Below are 18,732 nucleotides of genomic sequence, written 5' to 3'. Positions count from 1 at the left end.
TTTAAACTCATAAAGTACAGAAATTAATTTAGTAGTTTAACACAGACACCACTACAGCAGTGTCTTGCTATAAAGATTTCCAGATACATAGTCTACCCTTCCTGTTCCTCGTCTGAATAGACCTAACTTATGTAATCTACATTTCCCACCCTGTAAGCACTGTGCTAATCCAGACAGCAACTGCGCCAGCCAGGTTGGCTCCACACGTTTCCTTTTTTCCTCGTGATCCCCACTAGTTCTCTTAAGTTTTTTAATCCTTTTAATAATGAATTCTACCACAGAGAGAATATTCTTCCTACTTTCATCTTTAACTTGCTTCCTTAAGTTTAAGGAAATTTTTGGTTTTTTCTTTCCCCGTTTCAATTTTCTACTAAGAAGTTGCTGAGTATACATCTCAGTTTCTGTAGTTTCAACACTTGGGAAGCTGAGCCAGAAAGCTCACAACTTTCCGACTAGCCTGAGCTACATAATAAGTCAGAAGGTTAGCATAGTGAGATCCTGTCTCAAAGCCAAGAAGTGTGGTTGCCCTAGACGAATACTATTTCTTATTCTGTTTAATAGTTTTATTTTATTATTTCACCAATTCTTTTGAGAAAAATTTGATTTTAAGGTATAATACTGCTTACTTGGGTCTGACTTGGACTTTTCTTAGAATATAATTGAAAAGAAAACAGAACTCTTTAGTTATAGTAGTGATTCTCAATCTGTAGGTCATGACTCCTTTGGAGGTCAAATGATCCTTTCACAGGAGTTACAAAGACCATCTGCATATCAAATATTTATATTATGGTTTATAACTAGCAAAATTACAGTTAGGAAATAGTAACAAAATAATTTTATGGTGTGGGTCACCACAACATGAAAAGCAGAATTAAGGGGTCACAGCATTAAGAAGGTCAAGAATCATTGTGTTGTAGGAAATTCCATATTAACTGACCTCAGTTAATAATATTTGTTGTTCTTGCAGAAGACCTGTATTTATTTATCACCTGTATTTATAGGTGCACAAGCACCTACAACTCAATTCCAGAAAGGTCCAGCTCCCTCTTTGGCCTCACGTGCATTACACATATGCACATAAAATAAATCATTTTTAGACATGAGTTAGCATAAGGTTCACATTTGGTGTATCTACAGCATATAACTCTGCCTCTTCTTACTTTTCTAATAAACCCTTTAAGATTCAAAAACCTCAGTCCGATGGTTGGCTGTGAGCATCTGCATCTGTATTGGTCAGGCACTGGCAGAGCCTCTCAGGACAGCTATACCAGGCTCCTGTCAGCAAGCACTTTTGGCATCAGCAATAGTGTCTGGGTTTGCTGTCTGCAGATGGGATGGATCCCTAGGTTGGGCAGTCTCGTAGAGGCAGGGGAGTTGGGGCATGGGATGGGGGATGTGTGGAGGGGAAGCCAGAAAGGGGGACAACATTTGAAATGTAAATAAATAACCAATTAAAAAATTTTTTTAAATATTCAAAATCCTTGGAAGAAATTTAGCTGTTTGTGTTTTTGTAAACACATACTGTATTTCTTCAAAGTATTGAAACCTTCTGGTCAATCTGTAATATTAATGACTATGTTATAAAATTACAGAATTGTTATTGTAAATAGTGAAGGTTTTGTGTATGTACATGTGTGTGTATATAAAAAATTGGCAACTCGGTGTATAAGTTTAGAATATCCCTTTGCTATAGATAGTGGCCTTACTCTTCTGTATATGTGCATATTAACTCAACAGTTGATTATCGAATAAAGTCTGATTTTAGATGTGTTAAATGTGATCTATAATATGTGTCTCTCATTAGAAATAATATATATGAATTATATGGTACATTAATAGTTAAGTACTGTGCTTAAATGTGTTGTTTTGTAATGATCAGATGATTCTATGTTTGTTGATAAATTATCTCTTCACTTAAGTTTTTTATAAACTATATCATATGAGTGTATTCAATGCTGGTTATTTCCTTGTTTTGTTTTGTTCTTTACTTGAGCCAGGGTCTCACTGTGTTTCTATGTAGCCCTGGCTGGCCTCAAACTCATAGAGATCTAATTGCTTCTTCCTCTCCAGTGCAGGATTAAAGTCATGCACTACCACACCCAGTCTTTGCTGCAGTTGTACACTACACATCAGAATCAAGCAGATGTGGATGGACATAGATATAGTATACAAAAATACAGTGTACATAGATGGAAAGAGAGGGGGGAGGGAGGGAGGGAAAGAGGGGGGAGACAGAAATTACCTAGCAAATATGAGGGACAACAGTAATGATTAATTTTAGTGTAGTTTTATAGACTTTAAAAACTAGTTGACTGGACTTAGGAAGGTAACTCCGTGGTAACGTCTATACCAATGCTTGCTATAGAAGCAGGTGGACTTCTGTCCTAATGGTCTCCAGTTTCTGCATCCTCCTGTACATGCACACACAGAGACATCTCAACATGTATAAAAAACAACAGTTAACTGTTTTAGTTACTTTTCTATGCTAGAAACTACTAAAATAACTGTAACAATTCCTAAGAAATTTTGTTAAGAAGTCTCTCCTCTTAGAAGTTAAAACTTTCCAACATGAACCAAATTTATTTAATGAATGTATTTAAATATTTGTGCCTTTCCATTGTTTTGTTCATTTGGTTGGTAGGGTTTTCCCCTGCCTACTTTGGCGCTGGGGATTCAACCCAAGACACCACATACATTTAGTAAATGACTTATTAAGGTATTTACAACTAACATAAGTACACCATTTTTTAATTTGTTTTTCTACTTAGATAATATGTGTTTGGGTTTTTGAGTATAGAATTGAAGGTCACTAAACATATTTAGATTTCTTACAAAGTATTTCCTCTTTTTGTAAACCTTTGTGGAAGAAATATTTTGAGTGAATTATTGGCACTTTGTTATATTTTTATTAGATTAAGTCTAAGGAATTTACTTCTTAAAATTATGTTTTTAGGGCAGATGGTACCACCGGAGGCAAGCTGTAAAAGAATTACATAGTACACTGATACGTCTTTTAAATGAATTGCTACCATGGGAACCAAAATTAATGAAGGCTTTTCAGAGAAACAGGTAACAAGTTTTGTGATGTATATAACATATTCTAAGTCCCCATTTATGATTGTGGGAAAATATAATAAAATCATTTAGATTTCTTTCCATTCATTTGTAATTCAGCAAATACAAAAATATCTCTGTGATTTACTTTCCAGTGGAAGAAATAGACAGATTCAAATGTGATAAATGCATTAGGAAAAAGCATGATGAAGGGAATATGAAGTTCTTGTTTGAGACCATGGAGACTACTCATAAATTCTAATATTCATTAGAGAGAAGCCCAATAGAAGGTGCACAATCTGTAAATACAGAAATGTATTTGGTACATAGAGGAAGCACAAAGTCAGTTGCAGCCAAAGAAAAGTGACTGCTAAGGTAAAGGTAAGACATGGAGGTAAAGGAAGCCAGGTTGGAGTTTAAGAGTCTGTGTGGAGTAAGATGAAAGCTTTCCAAAGGCTTTGACTGACAGACAGGACATTGTTATTGTGTCTGCTGGGCTGGCTGCTGTGCAGTGCTGAGACTTGAATCCAGATCGTTGTGCATGGCTCAGCAGACACCACTGAGCTGGATCTCTAACCTTAAGTGTTCTTGGTTTGGTTTGGTGTTTTGTTTTTACATTGGTTGGTTGATAGATTAACTGAGTGAGTGACTGAGTGATTTTTGGGTGTGTGAAGGTGGGTTATGGGGTGTGGCTTGAAAAAAAATTGTTTGCCATGGTGCGCACATGTGAAGGTCAGGGAACAATGTGTAAGAAGTTGATTCTTTCCTTCCTACCAGGTGATCTAGGTAGCAGGCACCTTTATCCATATGAAGCCTCTCCACAACTGCCTGACCTTAAGTTTTAAAGCATGTGCTCTAGCTGCCATTATTGTATTATGTGGTCTGTGATACCCGCTATTGTCAACTTGATGAAACATAGAAATGCCTTGGAAACAAACCTCAGGCATGTCTGTAATGAATTTTATACATTGGGTTAATTGAAGTAGAAAGGCTTACCCAAATGTAGAGTGGACCGTGGACTGAACAAACAAGAAAGGGAGCTGAGCTGAGGCACTCAGCTGTATCCTGATGGTTAGTGCAAGAGCCGGTCACTTCAAGCTCCTGTTGCCATAACTTCTTTACCGCGATGTACTCTCAGACTGAGACAAATGGACCCTTCCCTTCCTTACCAGCTTCTATCAAGTATTCTGTCCCAGCAGTGAATGGAGTAGCTAGTGAATATGGTAGAAACCCATGAGTAAAAATTCTCATGCCTACAATATTTGATCTAGACAACTGTCATCGTGGATTTCCTGGTAATTGAGATAGGAGAGTCAAGTTTAAGTGACAGGGATTGAATAGTTCAGATTTAAATATGTTAAGTTTGATATACTTTCTAGACATCTACTTGGTGGTAGGTAGGCATAACATGAGTTATTAATTCAAGAGCATTACTAGATTTGAAGTGCAAGTTTGTGAGTTACCAACATTGATTATATTTAACGCCATGAGATTAGTAGAAATTATATGAACAGTGTACATTCCAACATTCGTAAGTGAGGACACTTTGAGAAGAAACTTGGGAGAATGCTTGGTAAGATAAAAAGGATAACCAAGGAATCTTAGAAACTAGGTAAGTTGAAGAAAAGAAGGTACAGAAGAAAATTAGGAGAAGAACTGAAGAGTAGTACTTTTTTGTGGTCTCTGGCATAAAATGGAGTAGAGAAGTGAGGTAGCACCAAGAAATACAGACTGGGGTATAGAGAAAGCATTTGGAGGTTTTTTTAATTAAAAAATTTTGTGTTTTAATAATTCGTTTTGGATTAAATGGAGGAATAACAATAGAGTAGTAACTAAACAAGAGAAGATACATGTAATTGGGGTGTTCACATAGATAAGAGATGGAAAATATAAATACAAATGAAGGTATTTGAAGACATGAGCATATGAAATATTTCCCAATTATTATCTTCTGTGACCTACAGATAGTCAATAGCTGAGAGTGAGGATGGCGTCCAACCATTGTATAGCTGTTTCTCTATTCTAACCTTATAGATCAGGGGTATTTGTTGCACAGTTACTCTTTGCTAACTCAGGTCAAATTGAGCATGACATGCAGATCCAGGACTTGTTGGCCACTTGGTGGGCCCCAGGTCAGTGACTCAGGCCCATTTTTCACTTCAAATAGAAAATTTTAGTTACTCAATGCCTTTTTTTAATAGTTCTAACCACAGCCCTCAGAGAGGTGGTGTGTTCAAACTTTATTCAGAAGTTTAAAGATGTAACCTTTAAGTTTCTTAAGCTTATATCATATGTTTTGTCTTCTTGGATAATTGGCAAGACTGAACTAATAGACATTTAGATACACTTAGAACACAAAAAATGTTTAATGACAATTGAAAATATTTCAATATTTACTTTAAAATGCTAAATGAATTTAACTCCCAGAAGTTCCATATTACATTGGTTTATTCCAGAAGCCGCCTGAAGAAAGACTATGATGATTTCCGAAGACAACCTGACCATGGTCAGTTCACTAGAGAACTGTGGACGACTGAAGAAAGTGAAGGGCACCCTGAGAGAGAGGCTCCTAAAGCCGAGCTCAGTAAGTCCGTAGATGCAGCAGAGCCTCTAGACAGCCTGGACAAAGAGCGCGAGGACTCAGGTGGGCATCTGAGCTTGCTAAATATAAAGAGAATTTGCTGGGTGTTATGAAGGCAAAGGTAATCTGGTCAGTGAATGTGATTGAGGAAGTCTGATATTTTAAAGAAATACTGTCCATATCCTTGTAAGCAATTTCTTGGAAGTTATTAAGTTTTAAGAGTTTCTGGAGACAGTGCTTAACCCTAAGTTCCATGTATGTCACTGCTTGCTACAGATCCCGCACTGCTAATCTGTTACCCCTTTGGAATTTATTATCTTTTTATTGTACTACTCCTAAAGTTCTGTTGGCAGAGTTTGCTGTGAATGAATTTGACAAATCCTTAAGATTGTGAGGATTTTTTAAAACAAGGTTGATAGCCACCTAAGACCAAAGGAAACACATCATTCAATAAGTGTGGGTAGCTAGACTGATTAAATTGCATGTGACTCATTTTAACTCAGCAGTGGCATTCTTTAGTTATATAAGAAGTTGATATTGAAAACTTGTAGTGATGTTTAACATATTTCACGACTTTTGTAAATTGTAAAAGTGGACGTCTTCTGACCAGATAATGACTATAAATTACTTAAGGATAAAAAACAGGAAAGGTTGAACATTTGTTTTCATTTAGAGTCCCTAAAGACAATATAAAATAGCACCCATTCTTCTATGGTACAGAGTTTTCCCTATCTAGAGAAGGAAAACTAGCCAGATCCAACCTCTTTTTAGCCTTGAGTTTTTCTTTTTTTTTTTTTTTTTTTTTTTTTTGGTTCTTTTTTTCGGAGCTGGGGACCGAACCCAGGGCCTTGCGCTTCCTAGGTAAGCGCTCTACCACTGAGCTAAATCCTCAGCCCCACCTTGAGTTTTTCTTAACACTTACACATAGACAGCAGGATTAGACCAGAACTGCTGTCAGTAATAGGTTGCTCTTAAGCATAGTTGGGATACGGAAGTCAGCTTGTCAACCTTCTCCAGTAATGTAGAAGCTTTGGAATGTCTGTACAGTAGACTTCTTAAATTACCTGCTCACAGGGTGACTTTATTTTTTTTTAATTAGTGTTGCTCAATCACTGTTTTCTTGAAACAAAATGCCTGTTTTTATCATTTTCAGATGATATGAAATTATCAGACATAGGCTTTCCTATGGCCAGAAGCAAGTTGTTGAAAAAAGAGTTGCCTTCTAAAGATACAGTGAAGACACTGCCTAAAGCCCTTAAACGACAGTCCAAACAAAGCAGTTGTCCAGACGACAGCGCAGAAGAGCTTTCCCCAAGGAAGAGAGCGAGGCTAAGCACAAGTGAGCCATCAGCCGAGAACTTGGATGTCGAGATGCCGATCGACTGTTTAAGTGAGTGCAAGCCTGCAGAACTGCCATTTCAGGAGTCATTTGCCTCAAAGGATTCAGTACCAGTGTCTACTCTCCAGAAAGGGACCAAACCTATTCAGGCTTTGCTTGCAAAGAATATTGGGAACAAAGTGACCTTAACAAATCAACTGCCCCCTTCCACAGGTAGGAGTGTTCCTGCTGTGGAAAAGCCAGCTCCATCTCCTGCGGAAACAAGCCCCATAAAGCCAGCATTGACCTGCCTCACCAGTACAAAAGGACCTTTACAGATGGTGTACAAAATACCCTGTGGCCAGTGGTTGCCAGTAGACCTTCACAGTAGTTCTGTCAAGATTCAGATGCAGCCTGTGGTGGATTCTAAAACAGGAGAAAAGATCATGCAGCAAGTTCTTATTCTGCCTAAGAATTTTGTGATTCAGCACAAAGAAGGAAAAGCAGTTGCAAAAGAGATAGCAGCACCTCAACAGAAAGGCGCAGAACATTGTTCACCTTGCCCACAGACGACAAGTGTGAACTGTTCCTTAGTGTCTGTTCCTGTCACCTCTGTTTGTACCCAGCTGCCTGATACAGTTCTCAATAAGACAGTTACACTCTCGTCAAATGTGAGTGCTAGATCACAGCCTTTGTCACCTGTGACCTCTGTGAGCAATGTGTTAATATCACCAGTTAAGACTAGCCAAAGTGAAGCAGGAAAAGTCAAGAGTACAGTTTCATCCAACACATTCCCCCAGTCTAACACTTCACCTACCATTTCATCAACAGTTCAGCCTCTCTTGCCCGCAACAACACTAAATGAATTTACAGATCCTGGCAGTTCCCTCCCCTGTTTTTCACAGCAAACTGTTGATTCTTCTGAGGCAAAGCAAGAACTAAAAACGGTATGTATAAGAGATTCACAATCAATTCTTGTTAGGACTCGAGGTGGGAACACTGGAGTTGTAAAAGTACAAACTAATCCAGAACAAAATTCACCCAACAGTTTATCTTCAAGTTCTGTTTTCACCTTTGCACCTCAATTTCAGGCGTTTCTTGTGCCAAAATCAACATCATGCCCTACTTCCTCCCAAGTAGCCGGAGTGACTGCTACATCTAGTCTGCCATCGTTCAGCCAAGCACCTACATCCATGTCTATTACATGTGGCTCTCATCCACCCGTGGGGAAAAACCTCAAATCTACAGTAGGCCAAACCTTCAGCAGTGGTTATGCGGGTCCCATGATAGAAAAAATGCCATGCATGCCCTCTTCACCCCTGAAGCCCTCCATTTCTTCCAGCTCACTGCTACCACCACCAACAAATAGTTCAGTTAGTGTAATTAGCATATCAGCAGGAAACTTTGGGCAAAGTAATGCAAGTGTTATTCATACATCAACTAAACCACAACAAGTAGATTGTATCACAAAAAGTTACCCAGTTACAGGATCAGAAGCAACAACAGCAATAAATGGAGATGTGCTCAGTGTGGTATCCGCTCCTCCTCTCCCTCCTCCTGGCAGTGCGCCTTCAGCTGCTGTGGCTCCAGCACCCGCATCCGCAGGTGCTTCCACCCAGAAAGTCGTCTTCATCAATGCTCCCGCTCCTAGTGGCACTTCATCCTCAGCTCTTGTCGCAGAGTCATTAAAACAGACACTTCCTTCTCCACTGAGTAAAACATACGTTAAGAATCCAGAGCAGCCCCAAATAGTACTGATCCCCTCTACAGTAGGAGCACCGAGAAAAGTAAATTCCTCACCAGCCGTGTCACAGATTAAAGATGTGAAAATTGGACTAAACATAGGTCAAGCAATTATAAATCCTCCAGGAAATCTGCCAGCTGTGTCATCAATTAATATATTGCAAAGTGTAATGCCAAAAGCTGAAGACAAAAGTAATAAGGGCTGTATTTCACCCATCTCACCGAGCAGTAACTCGGTTCCAGCAAGCTCAAATATTGTGAGTCAAACCCTTCCTCCTGCTAGTGAGTCAGCAAGAGCTGCAAATACATTTTCAGGAATAGCAGCAAACGTACCTTTGAGTTCCCTTTCAGTGACCTCATCCCCTGCTTCAGTTGGGACAAGACCTCCTGTTTTAGTTAGTGGAAATGATACCTCTTCCAGAATTATGCCTGTTTTGTCAAATAGACTTTGTACATCAAATCTCGGAAACACTGTGGCTATATCAACTGTAAAAACAGGACACCTCGCATCATCCGTTCTCATTTCAACTACTCAACCAGCAGTGTCTCCCAGATGTTTGACATCGGCTTTACAGATCCCTGTGACTGTCGCCTTGCCTCCACCTGTGACTACATCTCCAAAAATAATCAACACAGCTCCACAGTCAGCAGCAGTACCAGGAGCCACACATCCTGTGTCTCTCCCTAAAAAACAGTCTCGGACTTCTCTCCAGTTCCAGTCACCAGGGACTACAGCTACAGTGCCAACAAATGCAAACACAACTAAGCCTCCAGCCGAGTTCTCATCCCCCTCCCCAAGTCCAGGTAAAATAGTTAGCATTTCCAATGTTCCTTCTGTGCCAAACCAGCATGTGCCCCCTTCGTTAGTAAAAACAACTCTGAGTAACAATTCTCTTGCAGGTGGCTCTGCCATTCACACTTGTTCACCACCGTCAAATATAACTGGTCTGGCAGGCGCTCCATTCACTGAACCTTGTATTCAGCAAAAAATAGTTATCAACACGAGTACACCTTTGGCACCAGGAACTCAAATCATGATGAATGGAGCTCGGTTTATTGTTCCACCGCAAGGTCTTGGAGCTGGTAGCCATGTCCTCCTAATCGCTACTAATCCAAAATATGGACCTCCCTTACTTCTTAACAGTGGCCAGAGCATACTGGCTACACCAGTGGATAATCCTGTCCAGAAGATCATACAAACATCAAATAGTTCTTTAAGTGGACAGCCCTTAAAGCATTCTGTAAGAAACTCTACAAAGATTGTGAACTCTTTTGGAAGTCCGAGTTCTCTCTCTGCAGTACACACAGCTCCACACATTGTAAACACACCCGCTAAAGCATGTGTGCCTCCTGCACCGCCGGCACCATTGACTTCGGTAATTAAGGCCTCTCCAGCTGCTCTTTTAGCTAAAACGTCTTTGGTTTCTGCCGTTTCCCCCAGTAATCCTCCACTGCCAAGTAGCACATCAGTATTTCATTTGGATACCTCTGTCAAAAAGCTATTGGTTAGCCCAGAAGGAGCCATTTTAAATACCATAAATACTCCAGCAGCTAAGGCACCTTCATTGTCTTCATCCCTTCCTCCAGTTGTAACTGCTAGTCAGAACCCTGCCCCTGTCTTCCCTGCGTTTCCGTCATCTGGTTTAGAGAAGCCTGACACAGCTGCATCTTGAATTTAGACTTACTGAGCCAGTTTTTAAATAATGGGGCATTGTTTTAACTCCTATAAAAATTTTAACTGTTTATTATACCGTTGAAAACATATTGTTCATACTTATGCGGAAACATACAGTTCGTGTGTGGGTGTGTGTCTTACTGTACCTTCCTTCCTTCCCGAGGCTTCGTTTTATTGGAGAGGAAAAAGTATACCATTTTAGTCATTGATGTGAGGATGTTTTCCAAGAATTTTTTGTTCAAAATATGTCATCAAGATTTACATGTCTGTATAACATAAATTGAACAGAGTCAAGTCTGACTAGTTTAAGTAAGCTAGCCTTTTCACACTTATATCAGTATGTTTCTTCTTGAATTTGGATTGTTGTGGTGTATCTACAATATAGTAGTATTCTGTGTCATTAGTGGCATTTTTGTTTCTGTAAAAAGGATATATATATATATATATTTATGCATTAAGAAAATGCAGTTTATAGTGTAAAATTGTACATATCCCTTACATCCCTAATAATCTGTACTAAATATATGTACAAAGAACAATACTGTCTTATTTATGTTTTGTTTACATAATGTATAGTTTTTTAAGTATTTTAGTAATTTTGGACCAGTGAACTGTTAGCAACAATGCAGAAGAATCTGCATATAATAAACTGAGTTGCTGTATTTCTTTGTTTGAATACCATTTTTAAAATGTGTTCTTGTCCATTGAAAGAATACACGTATAAATGGAAACAGTCCTTTAAAACTTTGTGTTAAAATTGGGAAACGTCTAGAAGTGACTGCGCTTCACAGGCTTTACGCTTGATGGAGCTTCCTTTCCTGTATCTCATTTGATTTCCACGGTAACCCTAGGAGCTGAGTGGCATGTCCAGACTCACCTGGCACATGGGGAGTAGATCCAGGGCATGAACCTGATGTTTCACCTTCTGTCTCCATAGTGCTACATTCAAAATTTCATGGTTTCAGACATTTTTAAAAAATAGAAAAAAAAAATCACCACCAAATTCTATGACAAAAAGAAATGGGTGGGTTTTTGTTTTTGTTTTTTTCCAGATAAGTATATTTGGTTTATGTCTATACATCCAAAACATGTTTCTTAAAACTTTTGAAAGGTTTTTCTGTGCCCCTTGGCAAGCCTGGAACTTTCTATATAGCCCACTCTGGTCCTGCCTCAGCCTCCCTAGTGTGCCAGGGTTGTAGCCGTGTCCTGCCATGTCTGACAGTTAATCTGGGTTCTAAAAGCTTACAAAGGAGTACAGAGTGCTGGCGTTACCCTTCTCCACCTACACTGCTGTTTACATTGGGGCTTGGTTCATTATTACTGATCTTCCAAAATTATGTTTAAGAACATGAATTTCTCTGTCATTTGAAATTAAAAGCGAGAGAAAATAGTAGTGCTCTTTAGTCTTTCACTCGGATGAGAGAGCAACTGCTTAAATCCTGTTAGGAAGCAAATTGGTGGCTCAGTTGGTTTGACTCAGGGCTTGACTTTGTAGAGCTTCAGAATGTGCCTCATAAATAAAAGGTAGCTTTGTATTTACTGGAGCTTTATTACTTTATTACTTTACTGAGACGCTGATATATACATATTCAGCTTACAGTAGTAAGCCTCATCACAGCTTTCTAGTCTAAAACTTAAAATAGTAGAAAAAAATGGGCCTAGACCTATGAGATAGCTCAGTGAGTAAGGGTGCTTGCCACCAAACCAGAAGACCCAAGTTCAATCCCCATGTCCAACATGATGGAAGGAGAGAATGGGGCTGTGAAAGTCACTCGCTGACCTCCACAACATACACACAAAATGCTATTTTAAGATATTTCTTCATTGTTTAAAGAAAGAGATGGCTAAGTGGTTGAGAGCACTTGGTGCTCCAGAAAACCTGAGTTCAGTTCTAGCACCTACACCCAACAGCTCATAACGCCGGCTCCAGGAGATCCAGTGCCTCTGGTCTCCACAGGTACACACACAGCCACATACATAAATAGAAGAGAAAAAGGTCTAAACATTTCCATTGATATGACGTCACAGTGTTGTTATTAAAGTGGAAAGGATAACAAGTATTCCTAAAATCTTCACATTTCTCAAACAACTTATACTGATGATATACTCAGAAAGTTTGAGGCATCATCTCCCTTTCTGACTTTTAAGTTTGATTATAAGTTCTAGTTGCTCCATGTCCCCTCTCTTTGCCACGCAGCAGCTACAATCGTAATACTGCAGTTACTTATAGCCCAAGGACTTCCCTGCTTCACAACTGTATGTAAATGTCAGTCACTGTGGTCCCAGCAACTGACACACACTTGTTGAATAGAACCCGAGGTAGCTTCTGACTGCCTGGTTCACTTGAGATGGCTGAATGCTTGCCTAGCATGTATTCATGAGGAATTCAGTCCCCAGCACTGAGGAGATAGAATCAAGAGGATCAGAAGTTGAAGACCATTATAAAGACTAGTTGGAGACCAGCCTGAGACACACAAAGCTTTGTGTCTTAAAAAAATAAAAAGGCTGACCCAGTCTTCAGACTCTGTTCTTTGTGGTCTCATTCATACTTTCGTGTTGATGATATTTGTGTGTGTGTGTGTGTGTGTGTGTATGTGTGTGTGTGTGTGTGTGTGTTTTCAATTTTCTTTACTGTTTTTCCACTAATAGCTTTAGGTTTTATTAAAAATGATGTTTTCCCCCCAAAGTTCTTAGACACATTTAAGATGTTTTTGCCATAATTTGAGATGTCTCAAATGGCTAAGCGTTTAAAATCAAGCTGTAAGATGAACGTATAGAGGACTTCTTCAGATTCCTCTGAAGATCTGAGCTGTCTTGAAGTCTAGTGGGGTCATTTTACAATCGGGAAAGGCAGATGTCTACAAGTGCTCCCACGCTCAGCATGTGTAGCTTGAAGTACAGTAATCTCATCAATTATTAAAGTCAGCCTTACCTCCTCACCAATCTAACCCTAGCTGATACCATTTTGACTAGTTTTTTTTTTTCTTCTTAAATAAGTATGCCTGCTCTTTACCATAGCAATAATCACAATGTCCATGTCAGAATCTGTGGGCATAAGTGTTTTTGCAACCTACTTTTAATAAGGGTTCAACCTCTCCTTTAGCCCACTACTCAGCAGAGATAGTGGAAGAGAAAAGTTATTAGGATACAGGGGAAGTGGACCTGTTCAGCAATAGTTCTTTGGGGATGAGCTTGATCTTTGGCAGCAGTTCAGTCCCATAGCAAACACCTAATACGAGGCAGCAGCTGCAGACCAGTCCTCCAGGCAGGCAGACACCAGACTCGAACCAGCAGCTGAAAGATCCCCGAAGGGAGACCCTTACTCAAGTCTCGGGAAGTCGAGGACCCCAGACACACAAGAGACAATCTTGATGCAATACACAGAGGCGAGGTTTATTATAGAGAGCTCAGGGCCGACACGTATCCCATGCAGGAGACAGAGGTGTCAACCCTGAGTGGCTGGGAGAAGGGCTTTTTAAAGGAAGAAGTCACAAGCCCCAGGAGATGAGGGAATGTCAAAAGGAAATACCAAAAATGTACAAGGGGAAACTCTCAAAGTCACAGGATTGTTCTTAGGACTCTAGGGTTTAAATCAGGGGAAAGGTAAAGCCCTCATTCTCCTGAGAACAGATCTTGATTCCTGTCCTTTAGAGTAAATGTTTGTCAGAGTCGACGAGGCATCTGCGTCTGAAACACGTCTGGTTAGGCTTTGGCCCAGTTTCTTGGAATACTATCTGCAGGACACAATGGCTGGAACATTATCTGTACGGCACAATGAGGGCTTGAACAAACATCACAGGGGCAGAACAGAACCCATTACTCATTTACTCACGTCCGGTGACATCCGGAGGGTCAGTGAGTCTGTACCAGTCCTCGTGCATTTTTAACCATCTGTCTTCCTGAGTCAGGTCCTGTTGCTGAGTTTTGAGCTAGTTTAAAACTCTTATCTCTCACAGCTACAGACCAGTCCTTCCAGCAGGCAGACACCAGCTGAAGTTCAGTCCTGAAGAAACCACTAGGCTGCAGAAGCAGCAATCTGGCAGGAACCTCATGAGCAGTTCTTGGGCAAGTTTCCTTCAATGACAGCATTACCGCAAGTTGAGCTCAACAATGCTATTAAGGCAAACGTGTATCATTAGGGAAGAATTACGAGATGGAGCAAACCAAGCCAGTGCTCAGTGCTCATGCCCCACAGTGGGGGTTATATTTATACTCCTTCATCAAGTGTCCTTTCACATGTTTGCTATAACCAAACATCCTTTCACCTGTGTCTGCCTCAGGAAAACATTCCTCCACCCTCCACATGTCTGCGTTAGCAAGACATCCTTTCACCCGTGTGCTCCAGCAAAACAACATTTGGGATAACTAACTTTCCAAAGAAAACTAGAAGTTTCCACTTCAAGAATCTCCAAGGGAGGGGTTGGGGATTTAGCTCAGTGGTAGAGCGCTTGCCTAGCAAGTGCAAGGCCCTGGGTTCGGTCCCCAGCTCCGAAAAAAAAAAAAAAAACAAACAAAAACAACAACAACAAAAAAAGAATCTCCAAGGGAAATATATAGAGGCTTGAAGTTTGAATTCAAGACCAGTCTTAGGACTGGAGGAGAGAGGCATGTGAGCCTATAAAAACTGCTCTAACTTTGTTAGCTCACCTCAGAGTGAAGCTGGTGTTACTTGTCCCAGTGTAGTTGGCTAACTGGAAAAGGCTGTTTCTAGTCAGAGGAGAATAAGTCATGAGTTCTGATCACTCTAGTCCCCACCTAGCTCTCAGAAAACAGATCACAGTAGCACCATGTCCTGAACCCTTCTCTGACCATAAGCAAGCACACTGCAGTGAAGGCCAGGAGCCCCATGCTTACCAGTGGGATTTGATCTCCTAGGTTCACATTTTCTTCATCAACAAGTAAGCCAATCCTACCTACAATGTTTACAAGGATCTCCCCTCCCTGAAGCCAGCTCTTTCAGTCCAGGCAGCAAAGCACTTGGAGCAATGAATTCAGAGCCTCGACCTAACTGCTAATGATACTGGTCTTTAGTGTCAGGATTACCAGTGCTTTAACGTTCATCCATTTCTGCGGAGATGTTTGTCCTCTGATTCAATGTGAGCCTCTGGATGGGGTAGACTCCTGCTGTTACCACACAGGTTTCTAGCATCATATGGTACTTCTGTCTGTAGCACAGGGCTCCCAGGGTTGCCTGCAGTTGATTGTGAGCCCAAGGAGTGGTCTTGAGAATAGGGCTAAATTTAATACCTCCTATTCCTTTAGTGTACATTGTAATTTCTCTCTGGTGGACTCAGCCCAAACCTATTACCTCTGACCAGATAGTGTTAGAGGGACACTGAGGAGAATCTGTCCACATGGAAAACAGATTTGTCAGTGAGCGACAGTATGAGAGGCTTGAGGAAGCCTCCAGTGAAATGGGTGATCGTCATCAAGCCCTGGGCCCCTCTGAAGGTGTGAATGAGATGCAAAGGTATTGTGAAGCAGGGCGTGGGGAGGTAGCAAAATTCCTGACTGCCTCTTCCTTTAGAATTCGTCTGTCTGAAAGGAGAACTGGATATTTTAACAATTGGGAAAGGCACAAACATTGTTTCGGGTCTCAGTTTTGTTGTTGTTGTTTTGTTTTGTTTTTTTGGTTGTGTTTAACTCTTTAATCTACCTCTGTCTCTGGTAGAAATAGTCCTGTCAATTTTACACTTATGATTCTAGTGACAAGAGATATTTTAAGTGATTCATTGCCTTAACAATAAGTAAGAATCATGTAGTGAAAAAGACATTCCTTTAAACAGCCTTAAGTTTTCTGTGATCCTTGGCAGCGCCTCAGAAAGCAGGTCTGAGGCTCACCGCTCTTACGCCATCCAATCAATAGTCCTGTGTTTTAAGAAGAACAACCTGTTCTTACTCTTTTCATTTTATAGCTCCACCCAGGAGAGTGACTCTGGTTACATTTGGAGTGTGTTAAGTGTTAAGGGCATCAGGGCCATGAAGAGGAGCTGACACAATTACCCTTCAAAGCTCTGGAAAGGGAGCCCTGACTAGGGAGGAGGGGTACGGAGGAGGGGTGGGGAAGAGGGGGATTCCTAGTCTGGATTCCACTGCTGTGCGGAGCACTGTGATCAAAAGCTAGCCAGGGAAGGAAGGCTTTTGGCTTAAACATCCACATGATAGTCCATTGCTGAGGGAAGTCAGGACAGGACAGGAGGCAGGAGCTGATGCAGAGGCCACAAAGGAGTGCCACTTATTGGTTTGCTCAACCTACATTCCTACAGAACCAGGATCACCAGTCCAAGGGTAGCCCCACCCACAGTGAAGTGGGCCTTCCCCATAAATCACTGATTAAGGAGGTGCCCTACAGTCTTCGTACAGCCCAGTTGGGTTTTGTTTGTTTTTGTTTTTGGAGACAGGGTTTCTCTGTGTAGCCCAAGGTTTTCCTGGAACTTGCTGTGTAGACCAGGCTGGCCTCAAACTCACAGAGCTTCACCTACAGAGGCATTTTTTTCTCGATGTTCCTTCCCTCAGATGACTTTAGTGTGTGTCAAGTTGACATAAACTCTCCAGCACAGGATGAGAACAGACTTTCAGATCTGAAGAGGGACTCTACTGGGAGAGAGCTGCCCGGTAGAGCATGACTAGAGCCTAAAGGAACGAGCCTTGAAGTCCTCAAGACAAAAGGGTGTTCTGAGTTTGGGGAGATGGCGGGAGGTCCGAAACCCTGTTAGTTAGCCAGAGCTAGACAGAGGTAACCACTAGACAGGCTCATTAGTTTACCTTGGAGTTGCAAGGAGGAGCCTGAGTGCAGTCACCTATCAATTCTTTATCCCCAGAGTCACATGAAGTGAGGGTTGGGTAGCCTGACTTCTGGCAGAGGGAGAGAAGCCAGCTAGAGGGTCTGTGATCCAAAAAGGTGGTCATAGGAAATGTGGTTTAAAACCTTTTCTCATAAGAGGCTAGGGTGCAGATCAGGTGGTAGATTGTTTGCCTAGCACACAGGAAGCCCAAGATTCAATCCCCACCAACAGCCTGTAGTCCCAGCACACAGGAGGTAGTCGGGAGTACCAGCCTGGTCACAAGCTACATGAGTCTCAATAATAACTAATGAGCTGACAAAAAAAATTAGGTAATTGATACATCGATATGAAAAAAATCACACACTAGGCCTTGGTGGTGTATGCTTTTAATCTCAGCATTTGGAAGTCAGAAGCAGGCTTTGAGTTCAAGGCCAGCCTGGTCTACAAGAGTGGGTTCCAGGAAAACCAAAGCTACACAGAGAAACCTTGTCTCAGAAAAGACAGAGAGAGAGAGAGAGAGAGAGAGAGAGAGAGAGAGAGAAAAGAAAGAGAGAAAAAAAGAAAGAAAGAAAGAAAGAAAGAGAGAAAGAAAGAAAGAAAGAAGAGAAAGAGGAAGGAAGGAAGAAAAGAAAGAAGCAAGTATGGGCTGGAGAGATGGCTCAGCGGTTAAGAGCACTGACTGCTCTTCCAGAGGTCCTGAGTTCAATTCCCAGCAACCACATGGTGGCTCACAACCATCTGTAAAGAGATCCGATGCCCTCTTCTGGTGTGTCTGAAGACAGCTACAGTGTACTTATATATAATAAATAAATCTTAAAAAAACAATTTAAAAAAAAAAGAAAGAAGCAAGTAGTATCATTGGAGAAACTCAGGCCCTTTGTAATTTACTCTGTATATTCTTTTGAGAGTTTGAAAACTCAAAAAACAAACAAAAACTAAATAGAGGATAAGGGAGATGGCTCAGTGGGTAGGAAAAAAGTGCTATGCAAGCCTGAAGGCTCCCTGGAGCTCTCCTCAAAAGCCCGGTTCGGTAGTGTGCACCTGTAACCCCAGCACTCCCACAGAGCATGGAAAGGAGAGACAGAACAGGCTGGAAGCTTGCAGGCTAGCTAACCTAGAATACGCAGTACAGTGGCAGAAAGGACCGGCCCCGCTTTAAGTGAATTGAGGGCATTTAATACACAGACATCAACCCAACAAAAATTGCTTTTACTTTTTTAAAATCCTTCCACTACTTTCAAGCTTAATGAAAACTAATTAACTTACCATCCATTATGAGTGTTGAAGTAAAATATAATTAGGACTACATAATAGGTATAGTTCAAGATAAAGATTCTTAGCAATGCTACATGGACTCAATAGGTTTTCTATATATATGTGTATACATGTGTAATGTGTGTGTGTACATTTGTGTATATATGTGTAGCGATAGAAATCATAGGAAAGAGGTCATGAATCTGTAAAAGAGTGGGGTAGGGATATGGATGAGGAAGGGAAGGGATGGAGTGATATAATTAACAGAACTCGTGTCTGAAGTTCTTAAAAAACAAACTTTATAGTTTGACAAATACAGACA

At 40.8% G+C, this 18,732-nt stretch overlaps 1 protein-coding gene across 11 annotated transcripts in view; it reads left to right on the top strand.

The window, feature by feature from the left end:
- The window catches only part of Brd10 (bromodomain containing 10), a 79,895-nt gene extending 67,989 nt beyond the window's left edge, over positions 1 to 11,906 (top strand). For 4 of the 11 annotated variants that reach the window (XM_017590340.3, XM_006231257.5, XM_063264589.1 and 1 more), the window contains 3 exons: positions 2,954 to 3,069; positions 5,511 to 5,698; positions 6,789 to 11,033. In XM_017590340.3, the coding sequence (XP_017445829.1) occupies positions 2,954 to 3,069; positions 5,511 to 5,698; positions 6,789 to 10,369 (3,885 nt within the window). In that variant the 3' untranslated portion in view covers positions 10,370 to 11,033. Of the gene's footprint in view, positions 1 to 2,953; positions 3,070 to 3,209; positions 3,436 to 5,510; positions 5,699 to 6,788 lie in introns of those variants that run through there. The other 7 variants (XR_010053671.1, XR_005499640.2, NM_001419462.1 and 4 more) reach the window with 7 other exon arrangements.
- The last annotated feature ends 6,826 nt before the right edge of the window (positions 11,907 to 18,732 follow it).

The sequence above is a fragment of the Rattus norvegicus genome, chromosome 1 (assembly GCF_036323735.1).
Source record: "Rattus norvegicus strain BN/NHsdMcwi chromosome 1, GRCr8, whole genome shotgun sequence".
Lineage (NCBI taxonomy): Eukaryota > Metazoa > Chordata > Mammalia > Rodentia > Muridae > Rattus > Rattus norvegicus.
This window is presented reverse-complemented; position numbering and strand designations above follow the sequence as displayed.